The 15,439-nt window shown below is 40.3% G+C and overlaps 1 protein-coding gene across 1 annotated transcript in view; it reads left to right on the forward strand.

Moving 5' to 3' along the window:
- NHS (NHS actin remodeling regulator) overlaps positions 1–15,439 on the forward strand; it is a gene marked incomplete at its 5' end in the record, with an annotated part of 64,760 nt that overhangs the window by 37,625 nt on the left and 11,696 nt on the right. Inside the window, 5 exons of the mRNA XM_019524637.1 lie at positions 2,326–2,388; positions 4,534–4,726; positions 7,507–7,638; positions 8,858–11,821; positions 13,155–13,281. Coding sequence (XP_019380182.1) covers positions 2,326–2,388; positions 4,534–4,726; positions 7,507–7,638; positions 8,858–11,821; positions 13,155–13,281 — 3,479 coding nt within the window. The remainder of the gene's footprint in view (positions 1–2,325; positions 2,389–4,533; positions 4,727–7,506; positions 7,639–8,857; positions 11,822–13,154; positions 13,282–15,439) is intronic.

Genomic DNA, 15,439 nt, shown 5'->3' on the forward strand with positions numbered 1-15,439 from the left:
GCTCGGGGGTAAGCAGGGGATGGGGCCAGGTGGAGCAGTGATCGGGGGGCTTGGGGGGCAGGTGGATTGGGGTGTGTGGGGCAGCAATCAGGGGCTCAGGGGACAGGCAGGGGCTGGGGCTGGGGGGGGCAGCCATCGGGGGGCTGGGAGAATAGCATTCTGGGGGGCTGGGGGAGCGGGCAGGGCCAGTGGGGGTCCCCCTCATGGTGCCCTTCCCCCTCCTCCAGCCCCCTCTGCCCCACGGTTGTCTCAGGGCATAATCCAGGACCATGCCCTGCCCTGCTTTTTTCCCCTGCAGTTTTTTTTTGACCTCAGATATAAGATTTCATAGACATTAGGGCTGGAAGGGACCTCGAAAGATCATTGAGTCCAGCCCCCTGCCCCAAGGGCAGGAAGTCAGCTGGGGTCATAGGATCCCAGCAAGATAAGGATATAAGGGGTCTAGTTTTACCCCTGCACTGCAAATTTGAAGTGTGGGGAATGTTTTTCATTCCACACATGCCTCTTGCAGCATCTTAAAGGGCTTTGAGATACTGCAAGATGCACATGCACGCTCATCTGGATGTGCCCATAAAGTTCAGAGGCATAAGAGGGCAGCTGTCTGTCCTGAGCAGCAGCAGAGGATGGCACAGAAGCAGCTTCCAGGTCTGGGTGGCAGTGGGTATGGCCAGCCAGCAATGGTCAACTGCCTCAGATACTTCCTTTTGGTTACACTACTGATGAAGTCAGAAAGAAGAGATCCCTAAGCTGTCCCTTCTTGTTTGTGTACCTGTGTACATAGAGGCACCATGTGGCCCTGATCTTAACATGGTGAGAATTTCCACATTTAAGACTGTCAAATCAGCTAAACCAGTCTCAGACAATCCACACTCCTCTTAGGAAGTCTTTAAAAACTGCCACAGAAAACTTGAATTTCAGTGTAAAAGTTGATTGGCTGCTGTGATTCTGCTCAGGGGAGATTACTGGAAGCCGTGGCGAGAGATAAAAGGATAGCATCATCCTTTCACATGGGAAAAGCTAGCGGAGACCTAAATTGTTGATGTATTTCTTGGTTAGGTTCTTTGCAAAAACTGGGCAATAGTATTAGACACTGTTCCCACTGCTTGGGATCCCATTTTTTAGCCCTGCTCTCATTTTGAGAGAATTTGTTTTAGACTTAATCCAGATGGCTTGCTAAATATTTTTAGGAAAATTGGGAGTGGTCATTGATATTTGATTTGCTTCCCTTCTCCCATCATACATGAGGACACCTATCTTGGAAGCTGCATTCAGTTGCAGTCCTGGACAAAGAAGGTAATAGTGGAGGCAGGACCACTATGTAGATACAGGCAACTTGTGAGAAATAGCATTATTTAAAAGAAAAGTTGACCTCAGGCAGTACTGAAAGTTAGGGCCTGAATGTCTCAGTACATCTGCATACCCTCCAGGGGTTCTCCGACTGTGGTTTGTGACTCACAGAACAGGCAGGTTTTGGTGGAGGCAGGAAGGAATGTGGCCCATAATTGGATCTCTTTGCTAGCCTACAAAATGAGAGACGCTCACTGTTACCCAGATGGAAAAATGCTTCATAACCAAAGGATTTCAGCATTAACAAAGGCCACATTTTCTTTTTTTTTTTCTCTCTCTCTCTGTCTCTTTTTACCTTTTATTTAGCATTTCCAAAGATGTCATCTTTCACTTATAAGTGTTGGTACAATTCATCATAAACAAACCAGGATCTCCAAGTTGAAAAAAACCTGAACAATATTGGGATTCAGTGAGATCAAATAATATGCTGGACAGCTATATACATCCTTTAAAACATTATGCGAGTGCATAGGAGACAACTGTCCTTTGTTATTCTGACAGAATGATTATAGCTTAGCTGGTTATAATCATGAAATCAGAAATTCAGACTTGAACTACCAAATAATATCATCTGCAGAATTGCCCTAATTTATGTGCATTTTTAACTATAAGTTGAAAAAACTTTGATTTCCACTTAACCAGAAGATATATAATTAATATGTAATTTGGATGAGTGCCTTGTATTAATGTGGTGTCAGTGCTAAGGAGTTGACAACATAAATCTGCATTAAAATGATTTAAGAACGTCTACACAAGTTTTGTGTCAATGGTCAAGTCCTTAAGTACCAAGTGATACCATGGAAAAAAGTAACAGTTTCTAAAAGGTAAATTGCTCAGTTGGAAATAGACATTATAATTTTACTGTTTAACATTTCATACTCATTTCTCCAGACAAAACTGTTGTGTTTTAACCAGAATCATTTTGTGTACGTGTTTAATTTTTTTCTTTTTTTTTTCTTTTACAATTCATGTTTATAGTTTAACAGCACCCGCTCGCCCTCCCCCACTGAGTGTTGCCACATGACCCCATGGAGTAGAAAGGTATTGGAAAAACAAGCATTCCTAAACTAACAGCCCTATCTCACTCATTTTCTCCCTTTCAAATCCTAACCCTTTCTCTTGCTTGCTTTTCTTTTGCTCACTTTTTTGCCTTGTGTTAAGGAAAACAGTTTTTATATATTACTCTTCGATCAATAAGGCATGCCAACTGCTTTCTTTTTAATTCGGGTAAGCTTAACAGGTTTAGTAGACTGGAAACTGTTTCCCCCTATTACCTAGTTTTGAAGGCCTGGAGCCAGATGGACTATGTGATTGCATATTCTTTTCTTGTAACATGTGGAGTATTTTTCAAAATCATAAGGAATCATCCAAATGATGCCCAAGGAAAAGCATATATTTATTCCACAGACAGCTGTCATGTTTGTTGTTTAAGGGACAACTTCAGTAAATAGTCAGAGCCTGTAGTCCGGTCACTACTCTTTCTTTGTCTGGCAATCCATTGTTATTCACTGAATAAATCAGCAACAAATGCAGTCTGCATGTGTATATGTGAGTGTGTGTGTGGCTTTTTTTTTTTTTGCATGCACCAAAACTTTTTTTTTTTGGAAGTTACCTAGGAAACAAAGTCTTTTGTGCTTCAAGTTTATATGAGCTATTCACGTCTGCTGGGGATCGGCACAAAAGCTCCAGAGAGAAAGAAGACTGCAATGTTTTACTAAAACCCTACATGGAAAAAAATGTTTTTCTCAGGGGGGAAAACATACAGTCTCTTGGGTTTATGGGTGTTTTTGCAGATAACATTAACAAGGTAAGTAAGTGTCCTGCAATTTAGCTGTTAAGTATGATCTTAAACACTTTTGCAATCAGTTTGGAACTGTTGTTTGCCAAATTTTAGATCTGCAACTCCCACAGGATTTGTGAGAATGTGATTAAGAGAAGTGGCATAAAGGGAACAATTTCGGTTTGAGAGTGTAATATTAAGCATGAAATGCTACATTTTGTGCCAAAGAAACTAAGTAAAATATCTTACGTTAACTACATGTGCTCATAAAGCTAAATTTCTGGCAATAAACTGAAAGCAACAAACATAAATGAGAGCCTTAATAGTCAGCCAGCTGGGAATCTAACACTGAAAAGAAAACCAGGCTAGGAAATATTGCTAAATATTTACTGGAAGATACAGACAGGTTTCCTGAACTAGTCAAAGACTTGTCACAGAAACGTATTAACTACAGAAGACAGGAAAGATAGGCAGACAAAGAATAAGAGTTTCTCCCCCTCCCCCACTTGCAAACAAAACAGAAAGTTCTTTCCACAGAGCGAGGTGGTTTCAAAATATGTCTTTAATTTGGGAATAGAAGGAAATGTTGATCGCATATTCCTTTCTTGTTAACTGAAACTTCAACATAGCAGATAGGGTATTTCTCTTTTCTTTTTAAAAGCACTTACCTTCTTTTCGTCCATGTAATTAACTTCTCTCTGTGCTTATTCAGCTTTCTATATGTTTATGTCTAGTGGTCTTAGTAAGATGTCTTGAAATATGTGTGCTCTCCAAATGATGCTTCTTAAAGTGATAGTCATTGGTCAGGATTCTTCTGACACTAGTGCTGTCAACAGCACCTTCAGCCAAATATTTATTTGTAGAGTTTTCCACACTCTTTGAACTGTTCATATTCCTAGTTGATTCATAAAAGCAAAATGTGTATCTTTCTAAAGTATGGATTGATATTTTGAAAGCTTTGGGCCCCTTGTCAAATTAATTCTTTCTTGGGGCTCATTTTCAGAAGTTGTCACTACACTCGTGCTTATAGGTATTTGCATGCACATTTCTAGCAGTTCTATGTGTATGTGATAATGACATGCAAATATGGGTGTGGATGGATTTAAAATTTGTGATAATGGCTACATATTGTAATAAATGTGGGCTATGCCTTCAGAAACTGAAATGTGTCCCCAAAAATAGTTACTCTTCACTACAATGTTTCCAGTAGGTTGAGGGTATGTTTTTTTTCTTAATGTAACATCACATCCACTTGGGAGAAAAAGTGCAGTTGACCTATTTGAATATCTATAACTCTTATTGCTTCCCTACAACCTACTTCTGATCTCAGTAGAAACTGCTTTGTTTAAAAATTAGCCTTGAAAGACTTAACAGTGAACACTGATTTTGAATGTATTCATTTGCAGTCCCATCCACCAGAAGACGAAGATACAGATGTCATGTTAGGGCAGAGGCCGAAAAATCCAATACATAATATCCCTTCTACACTGGATAAGCAAACCAATTGGAGTAAAGCACTACCTCTCCCAACTCCGGAGGAGAAAATGAAACAAGATGCCCAAGTGATTTCCTCTTGCATTATCCCCATCAATGTCACTGGTACAAATCTCTTCTATTTCTTTTGCTTGATTTAAGGGTGTTTAGGTCAAAGCATGTTATTTTAAGTGTGTTTCAAAATACAAGACTGAGAGTCTACTGCTGTCCCTCAAGAATTTAGGTTAGAAGACATTTAATGAACTAAATTTATTCCTAATGTACATCCAATACGGCTGTTGAAGTTACAACTAGGATTAATTTGGCGGTAACTTCAGTGTATTGGTGTCATGTTATAAACTATTATCTAACGTAAGTGTCTATAGTATGATGTGTAATTTTGTTATATATAACACTAATTGTTTTTATTCATAAAGACATAACATAGCTCTTTGAGTTTAGTTGAAACATAACACAGAAAGCCGCAGTGATTGATCATATGATTATCATGTGTAACGGAGCAAATAAGAGCAGAGAATATACTTAGTATTTGCACTGTGTTGAATATATAAGTATTGGTTATATAACTTGTAAACGACTGCTTTGAGCTCTCTTTTCATGCCTCTAGGTTGAAGGTATAGTACTGGCGTCTTTATTTATAAGGCTTTTAAATTTTAAGTCACTGAATTTATCTAAAGGATTCACTTCCATATTAATATGCAGCATGTATATAGGCTATGAAATATGAGTGATAATTTATTTTCTAAAATTACAAATATCAGCTCCTTTCTTTCTCACTTGCTTGCTTGCTCTCTCTGTCCCCTTACCTCCTTGTATCATTTGGTGCTCTGATAAATAGGAAAATTAAGTGACCTTTTCCCCCAAATTTTTATACCACATTTTTATTCCTTTAAGAATGTAAACTTGATTAACTTCTATGATTAAAGATTTTGGTACAGAGATCACAAAAAACAGCTGCAAATTTACAGTTAACTTTATAACACAAATATTATTTATTTAATTGGGCTTTTCTAAAATTGCTACAGATAGAATGTATGTGGGGAGGTCTTATGTCTATGCCCTAGAAGAAAGTAAAATTGTGATGTTTGTCCACTAGTAAAGACGGTATTAATTCAAAATATAGCGTAGCTCTTTAAGGAATATATTCTTTCAGGTATGCCTGCACCTACTTTCTAATATCACTCAGGTTGCACACCCATTTTGGAGCGGAGTATAACTCCAAGTCAGGGGCAAATGTCAACTTTTCAGGAAACAGGGATATTTAGGTAGAACTAACATGTTTTAAATTGGAACCAACCTTTTCCTGATCAGTTTTAGAGACCAAGTACAGCATGTAATCTTCTGCATGTCTGTCTTTATCATCCTTATTCAAACTTTTTGGAAGTAATTTTGCACGTATCAAAGGGGAGATGCCCAAGATCACTTGTCTTTAGCAGATAACCCTGCATGTTTGCCATAAGGATTATGTTGAAATAAGGTACAATTGCTGGGACTTCTGATAGTTGATAGTTCTGATTTTCGTTTACAACAATCTGTTTTTATTTTATTTTTTTAAATTTCCAACCTGATAAATATGTGACTTTTAAGAATTACAGTTAATGGAATGCATAGCTCTTTTGTTCATCATTAAAGAAAGTTCTTCCTCTGCTTGTTCCAGGGGCATTGGTGGTTACAGGACATCTGTCTGACGCCTCTATCTCACAGTAGTAGATTTCAAGAAGAACTTTTACAAGAAAGTTACTTTTTAATGTTTTACATTGTTATGTAATGTAATCTGTATGTGTATGTCTGTGTATAATTATGGTTGATATAATTATACACTATTGAAATAGAGCTTTTTGAATCAGGAGGGGTTTTTTTTGGTTTTGGTTTTCTTTGTTTGTTTGTTTTCTTATTATTATGAACCACAATAACAAGTGGCCTTAACTTCACTGTTTACGGATCTGGCACATTTATTCAAACATGAACCTTGCCTACTTCAGAGAGCATGACTTTACATTTGCTAAAGAAACTATAAAAGCTAAGTGCTAACATTTGGCTGGCTCCCAATTAACTTTATATTGGCTGTGGAGCAGGAGAGAAAGCTTTCCTGAAGCAAACAAGATGCAAAGCAAAGTATTCTTATCTATTCTAATAAATGGGTACCTGAAGTGCAGCTACAAAATCCAGATTAAGGCACTGAAATTTGCAGCCTGGTTTTCAAAAATGCTCGTTACTTAGCAACTACTGTTAACTTCTCTGAGAGCTGCTGGATACTGAGCACTTCATAAGTCCACACCAGCTATTGAGGTATCTACCTGTGGTTTCAGAATTTGCATTTTTAGGTGCCCATTTATATAATTCTTGGCCACAGATAATAGTTAAGAAGAATGTTCTCTAAGCTTGAATATGGACTTCAGAGTCCAACTTTGGGCAACTTTTTTTGAAAATCCTGGCAGTTCTATTTTTCCTTGTGCCTTGGCCTCCCAAGAATCACCAGACTACTTCAAAATAGTTTTGTGACCCAGTTTATTTGTTTTGAAATGAGTCAGACCATAGCTGAATGGATCATTATTTGCAGCAGTGTTGGTATCATTGCCTCCAAGGCAGACAAGCAAGTAGCTCTGACACAGATGCCTTGCCATACAGAATTTTTAACTTTTTTTTCCCTTCCCTTTTTTATTTTTCCCCTTCTGTTACTTTTGGCAAAGCAGGCTGCTGAGATGGGGCTGGAGTTAGAAGTAAAACTGTGATATACTATAATATAATTTACATAAGAGCTGCATAAGGGCTCCCTTATATTTATTCATAGGCTTAATCCAAGCTCACATACCTCCTCTGTGTTCCAGCCATGAAAATTTGTTTACCATTTCTAAAGGCTAATGAGACCTATTTATGGGTTGCAGGAGTTGGTTTTGACAGAGAGGCTAGTATACGCTGCTCTCTTGTTCATTCACAATCTGTACTACAGCGGAGACGAAAGTTGAGAAGGAGGAAAACCATCTCTGGCATCCCCAGAAGAGTGCAACAAGAAATAGGTGTAGTATAAATAAAAATCTTCGATAGATAGCATTCTAACTGACTTAAATTGCAGGGATACAAAGTGGCAGCCTGCCTTCCAAACAGCTTTCTAAGGAAGTTGTTAAGCTTTAATGGTTGCGAAGCTTGGAAATAATGTTTGTTTGTTTGTTTTTTTCTTCCTTTAATACAGCAAGAAAAGCTATATCACTCAATATGGCCTCTATGTACCAGAGACCTTACCGAGTGATATAGACATACATGTTCAGCCCTTATTGTTTAAATGTAATCAGTTTACTTAATTTTTTTTCAGTTTATTTTTGTTCTATAACCATAGTTATGTACATAAAAAGTAACTAGATTCAGTGAAAGTTTTTTCTTGTGCAAGAGATCTTAAGGTAAAGAAGTGATAGATGTTACCCTCCAAGTGGATGAGCTGTCACAGCACACAGAGCAACTTACATGTATGACCAGTTGAATGTTAGATATCTTCATTAGATAGCTGCAAGTGCTTTATGGAAAACTTTGCCAAACATTCTTTTTCTGTTATACTTTTTTTCTGATTTTCTTCCTCTTGTTCCTTACTATTGAAGATATTTGCATGAAATCTGGTAGCCTAGTTGGGATCTTACTTAGGTTTGTATAGCAGCCAAGTTTCAAACTTGTGAGATCAGGAGTAGGCCCAGAGTCTGTGTGTCTTCAGCTTTAGTTCATCTGTACCTGAAGTCAGTCATGATCTTGCAGTTGGTTCCAGTGGAAATTCTATCACGAACAGGAGTGTGTTCCTCGTAGGGAATCAACAACCAGAACCTACGAAACAAAGAACCTGTTGTCATTTAAATATCCTCAGTAATAAAAGAGAAAGGAAATTCATAAATGATACAAAATTCAAATAGACCTGTTTGAAAAAGATGTTTACAAAGTTTTCTGTGAGGTATCATTTCATGCAAACAGCCAGTATTAGTTGAAATATAGTGTCACAAATTCAAAAGTGAATTTGTATCTAATTGCAGCAAGACTAGCTCAGAGTGAGATCACTATGCAGGAACAAAAGAATTTCCCACTTTTCCAGGATCAGGTCTACCTTCATTTTTTTTTATAGTAAAGTTAAATTTGGTTCAATACTCAGCAAAAAAAAAAGAGACAAACTACAGCAGATATGTTTCTCAGATTGCTGTAAGGGTCATCCTTAGTCGGCAATGTGAAAGCGTATCTCACGTTATTTTACATATATCCTAGATTCTGATGAGTCTCCTGTAGCAAGAGAACGGAATGTAATTGTGCATACAAACCCAGACTTCTCCAATACAGTCAACCGGAGATCAGGTACCAGAGACTCTGGGTGCCAGACTGAAGAAATTCTTATTGCTGCTCCATCCAGGAGAAGAATCCGAGCTCAGAGAGGTCAGAGCGTTGTAGCCTCCCTGTCACACTCAGCTGGCAACATCCTGGTGCTGACAGACAATGGGGATTCAGTGTTTGCTACAGCAGTGAGCAACCGCATCCGATCACGGAGTCTTCCTCGTGAAGGTGCTAGAACCAGTGAAGCTGATCAAGATGCTGAGGCCAAAACTTTGGTGTATGAAGCAAACTGCTTTTTGGCAGGCCAAGAAAGAATCCCAAAAAAGGGTAAAGATGCCATCGATAAACAAGATTCACAAGAACACCAGCCTATAGGTTTGACCTGTTCTCAGCATCTCCACAGCCCAGAGCATAACATAAATGAGAGAGGGAGGTCGAGGTTGTCCAGGATGGCAGATTCTGGTAGCTGTGAGATTTCCTCAAACTCTGACACCTTTGGGAGCCCCATTCACTCTATTTCCACAGCAGGTGTCCTTCTCAGCAGCCACATGGACCAAAAGGATGACCACCAGTCCTCCAGTGGGAACTGGAGTGGGAGTAGCTCAACATGTCCCTCACAGACATCTGAAACCATTCCTCCAGCTGCCTCTCCTCCACTGACTGGCTCTTCACATTGCGACTCAGAGCTGTCATTGAACACTGCTCCTAACGCCAATGAAGATTCCAGTGTTTTTATAACAGAGCAGTTCAGTGATCACGTAGATAAGGTTAGAGGTCACAGGGCAAGCTCCTTCACCTCCACCGTAGCAGATTTACTTGATGACCCCAATAACAGCAACACGAGCGATAGCGAATGGAACTACTTGCATCATCATCATGATGCATCGTGTCGTCAGGATTTCAGCCCTGAACGCCCAAAGGCTGACAGCCTGGGATGCCCAAGTTTTACAAGCATGGCCACTTATGACAGTTTTCTAGAAAAGACTCCATCTGACAAGGCAGACACTAGCTCTCACTTTTCTGTGGACACTGAAGGATATTATACCTCCATGCACTTTGACTGTGGTCTCAAGGGTAATAAAAGTTATATTTGTAACTATGCAGCCACAGGCTCTGAGAGTGGCCAGAATGCAGGTGTTGCTTCCAGTATCACTGATTGTGCCTGGCAGGGTTGTGTAAACCACAGGAGGCAGGGAAGACAGAGCATCTCTCTTAAGAAACCAAAGGCAAAGCCAGCCCCACCAAAACGCAGCTCATCTTTGAGGAAATCTGAGAGCAGCGTGGATCTTCCTGAGAAGAATGAACCAAAGATAAGCGGTGGGCAGCACGTGCCTCACACTTCCAGGGAAATGAAGTTGCCGCTTGAGTTTTCAAACATACCCTCCAGAGTGGAAAACTCTAATCTGCCAAGCAAACAGGAACTCTCCTGGATTAACCAGAATGATAGTGGATTAAAGGACACTCCGTTTGACACCACAGATATTCCATCATTTAAAGATGAAGGTGCTGACCAATCTCACTATGCAGATCTCTGGCTTCTAAATGACTTGAAAACTAATGATCCTTATAGGTCTTTATCCAATTCAAGCACTGCTACGGGTACTACAGTCATAGAGTGCATCAAGTCCCCAGAGAGTTCTGAATCACAAACATCACAGTCTGGATCAAGAGCCACCACTCCATCCCTCCCCTCTGTTGATAATGAGTTTAAACTGGCTTCTCCAGAAAAGCTGGCTGGTTTAGCCTCCCCGTCTAGTGGTTACTCCAGTCAGTCTGAAACACCAACATCTTCTTTCCCAACAGCTTTCTTTTCTGGACCCTTATCCCCAGGGGGTGGTAAAAGAAAGCCAAAAGTACCAGAAAGGAAGTCCTCATTGCAACAGCCACCTTCTAAAGACGGCAATATATCTATAAACAAAGATTTCGAACTTCCAATTATACCTCCTACTCATCTTGACCTAAGTGCTCTTCATAACGTCTTGAATAAACCATTTGCTCACAGACACCAGTTGCATGTTTTGAATCACAATAAACAGAACGTGGTAGGAGAAGCACTAAATCCTAATCCTCCACCAGCCCTTGCTATCACACCTTCAGTTTTAAAATCTGTTCACCTTAGATCAATTAATAAGCCTGAAGAAGCAAAACAAAAAGACAGCGACACCGATCTTGTCTTCATAGAAGAAACCACATTAATGGTGACTGGCATTTCTCCAGTCAAAATGAAACCATTTGTAGGTAAAAAACCATTATCACGTCAGTACTCCACTGAAGATGCCATAATGTCCTACCCTGACTTTTCTCCAGTAGAGCCAGGCCCTGATAATCTGAATTCAGAAAAAAGTTCCTCTTTCACGGCACAGAATACTTGTGATCAAGACTCACTAACCTTAGCAAATGTGGATAGTTTAGAAGCTAAGTCCTTGAAAGACCATATGCACCCAGATAGTGAACTGTTACCAGAAAACACACCAAATAAAACCTGTAACACTTCTACAGAAGAATTTCAAAAAGGCGCAATTGTCTTCACAAGTGATTATGAAGCAAAGACAACTTCTGGCATGGAACAGGATGAGAGCCTTGATCACATGGAGATTCAGCAAGACTTATCAGCAGCCTCTGAACAAAAGTTTGTATCTGAGCATGTGAATGAAACCATATCCCAGCCGGGGGAAGCAGACTTTAGCAATCAGCTTAAGCACCAGTTTGATTTAAGCCACCATGATAACAAAGTGCCTGGGAATATCACCTACGAATCAGAGACAGCAACTGTAAATTCACTCAGTGAAAATAGTTCCGAGCAGGAAAATGATATCACATCAGGTATTGCAACCAAAAGTGCCTCTGGTAACAGCAGGGCAGAAGAGACACAGGGGAGTGCAGATCATGCTTCATTGAAAGGTAAGTGTTTTAATTATTATTTCTATTTTTAAAGGGATATATGGCATCCAAATTTATATTTAGCAATCTCTAAAACTATTGGATTGTACCTCCAGGATACCACAAATCAGCATAGCTCAATGAATATCAATCAGTGAAACTATCCTGGTTTAACAGCAGAGGATTCTCACCCTCTCTGCTGTAAAGATTCTTAGGAGAACTTGTATTTTACATTTTTCTGGGATTTTATTAATGTTAAGAAAATAAAAGTTAACTAACCCTTTGCACCAAGATACAGCATTTTGACAGATATATAGAATCACAGAATCATAGAAAATGAGGGTTGGAAGGGACCTCAGGAGGTCATCTAGTCCAACCCCCTGCTCAAATCAGAACCACCCCCCAGCTATATCATCCCAGCCACATCTTTTTTCTAGCTGGGTCTTAAAAACCTCCAAGGATGGAGATTCTACAACTTCTCTGGGTAACCTGTTCCAGTGCTTTACTACCATCCTAGTAAAAAAGGTTTTCCTCATCTCTAACCTGTGAGACCATTGCTCCTTGTTCTGTCATCTGCCACGACTGAAAACAGTCCAGCTCCATCCTCTTTGAAACCATGTTTCAGGTAGTTGAAGGTCACTGTCAAATCCCCCCTCAGTCTTCTCTTCTGCAGACTAAATAAACCCAATTCCCTCAGCCTCTCCTCATAAGTCACATGCCCCAGGCCCCTAACTATTTTTGTCGCCCTCCACTGAACTCTCTCCAATTTGTCAACATCCTTTCTGCAGTGGGGGAGCCCCAAACTGGACACAGTACTCCAGTGCTAAATAGACAGGAATAATCACTTCCCTCGATCTGCTGGCAATGCTTCTACTAATGCAGCCCAGTATGCTGTTAGTCTTGTTTACAACAAGGGCGCACTTTTGGCTTATATTCAGCTTATTTTCCACTGTAACTTCCAGGTCCTTTTCTGCAGAGCTGCTGCTTAACCAGTCAGTCCCCAGCCTGTCCTGGTGCGTAGGATTGTTTCGTCCTAAGTGCAGGACTTTACACTTATCCTTGTTGAATCAAATGAGATTTCTTTCAGTCAAGTCCTCCAATTTGTCATGGTCTCTCTGAATCCTAGCCTTGCCCTCCTGGACTTGGTGTGTGCTGGAAACTTGCTGAGGGTGCACTCTGTCCCGTCTTCCAGGTTGTTGATGACATAGAATATTTTAGACTAGATTATAAAGTGTATAATATTATTGTCTAGACAATTCCATTATTACTTGAGCCTGCAAATTGCATTAGCAGTTCTGTTGTAATGTGTGGCAGGCATCTGACTCATATCAGTGATTCCTTTTTCCTATTTAAGAATCTTCTCCAAGTGATGATTCCGTAATTTCGCCATTGAGTGAAGATTCTCAGCCTGAAACAGAAGATGTTTTTGTGTCTCCAAATAAACCTCGTACCACTGAAGATCTTTTTGCAGTCATTCACAGGTGATCTAACATTACATTTATTGAAAACCATCAAAATATTGAATCCAAGTTTCTCTTCCTAAAATCTAATTAAGCATCAACTGAAAATAATCAGTGACTAAATCCTGATTAAGTGTGTCATGTTTCCCTCTATTAGTTTGGAATTACATATTGACAGTGCACCTTCTACTGTTATCAGCTAATGGAAGCATTTTTTTGGTTCAGGTACAAAAATCTGTCTTTCTGATGCTGAAGATCTTTGGTTTTAATCCCATAATAGCAAAACATTGCTGCTGCGTTGCCATAGTTAAGATAGTATTTACTTTTACACTGAAACCAGCAATATAGGTTATTTGTTGTATGTGAGGAACACAGTATAATCCAACTCTTGGTACATAGTGGGTGTGTCTACACATGCATTTATGCCATTTTAAATTTACTGTGCAGTAATTTACTGCACAGTAAGTGGGAATAGGCCCGTGTCTACACGTGCAAGCATTAAAGCACATTAATGCTGCACGTGTACTGACTTGGGACTGAAGTTAGTCCCATGTCAATCCATACACAATGTTACTGTGCAGTAAGGCACCTACATGTGCATTACTGTGTAGTGACTAATCAGGCATAAATTTGATACCTGCATGATTCAGGTATCAAATTTATGCTCAAATAGGCATAAATCTCCATATTTACCATGCAGTATGAGCATGCACATGTAGACACACACCCATATTGTACAGTAATTTTGGTTACTGCAGAGTAAATGCACATGTGTAGATGTGGCCAGTGTTTATGTAAAATTTAATTTTTTGAGGCACTTCAAGAAAATATGCTATTTGGGTTCTTATAGTTCTAAAAATTAAAAATTGATGCTCCCCCTTAGGAGTTTACTTTCTGAGTATTGCAAATTTGAGGCCACTTTAGCTTAAAACTACAAACTGTAGAAAATGAAATGGTCTTTGGGGTCTTTGGAATTAACTAATTACTTTCTTAATTAACGATAATTGATTTCCACTCCTCCAAACTCCTGCCTAGGTATATGCATCAAAGGTCTGAGTTACCTCTCATGCATACACCATGACACAGAAGGATCATTGGTTGCCAAAACAATAATTGATTAGGGTCAAAACTCTTGGTTTATAGCATGGTAAGATGAAGGAGAATATTACTTATTATAACCAATCTTATGACTGTAAGGGCCCCTCCAGACATACAGGTTAAGGTATGATGGGATCTGATACTCAGTCCACATAATTGTGGTTCTTGCCTGCCACATGTGTGGCAGGAAGTTATTTGCCCCTGCAGTGTGGCTGGAAGCCCCATCAGTTCATTTTTGAACTGGATGAATGGTTTGACAGAACTTTTTGTCTGTGAAAAAACAATAGCTACTGCTTAGTAAAACATAAGGACACAAAATTGGAAGGGATCCCATGGGTATTGCATCCAGTCCTGCACCCTCCAGGCAGCTATGTCTTTGGCCTCCGCCACATTTGTACTTAAGGTGTGATTAACCAGTAGGGCTGTGCAAAATGGCTGTGTTTCATTTTGGTTTTGGATTTGGCCATTTTGGAGGGCAGAGATTCATTTTAGTGTTTCAGATCACTGTTCAGTTTCAATTCGGCCAAATCTGTTTCAGAGTTTCAACGGTGTTTCGGTGATTTGGCCATAGGCTATAATGGGGAATCGCTAAAATGCCTAAAACTTTGTCATTTCCTGCCTGATTTGGATGCAAATTGCAAGGTTGGTAGCCCCTTCTGAGGGCATGAAGCCCTCCAGGTTTCAAGGAGATAGGTGCAGGGGTTTCTGTGAAACTTCACCTCAAACTGTTCAAAGCAAAACTCGTATCACTTGCCAGCAGTGGCAGCCTGCTGTCATCCTGCATGCAGATCTAGGGGCCTGTGTCCCCCAGGAGGGCTGCAGGGCTGTGCCAGACTCCTCCCGGGGAGCACGGGCCCCCAGATCTGCCCAGGGGATAACAGAAGGGTGCTGCTGCTGGCTGGGACCAGCATTTGGCGCAACCCGTGCCAAGGACCAGGAAGACTGGTGCTGGCGCTGGCCCCAGCCAGCAGCGGCAGCATGCTGTCATCCCGTGTGCAGATCCAGGGGCCCGTGCCCCCCAGGAGGACTGTGGGGCTGTGCCAGACTCCTCTTGGGGGGGCACGGGTCCCCAGATCTGCGC

Source organism: Gavialis gangeticus, unplaced genomic scaffold (assembly GCF_001723915.1).
Source record: "Gavialis gangeticus isolate Ggan-Ray unplaced genomic scaffold, GavGan_comp1, whole genome shotgun sequence".
NCBI classification, from domain to species: domain Eukaryota; kingdom Metazoa; phylum Chordata; order Crocodylia; family Gavialidae; genus Gavialis; species Gavialis gangeticus.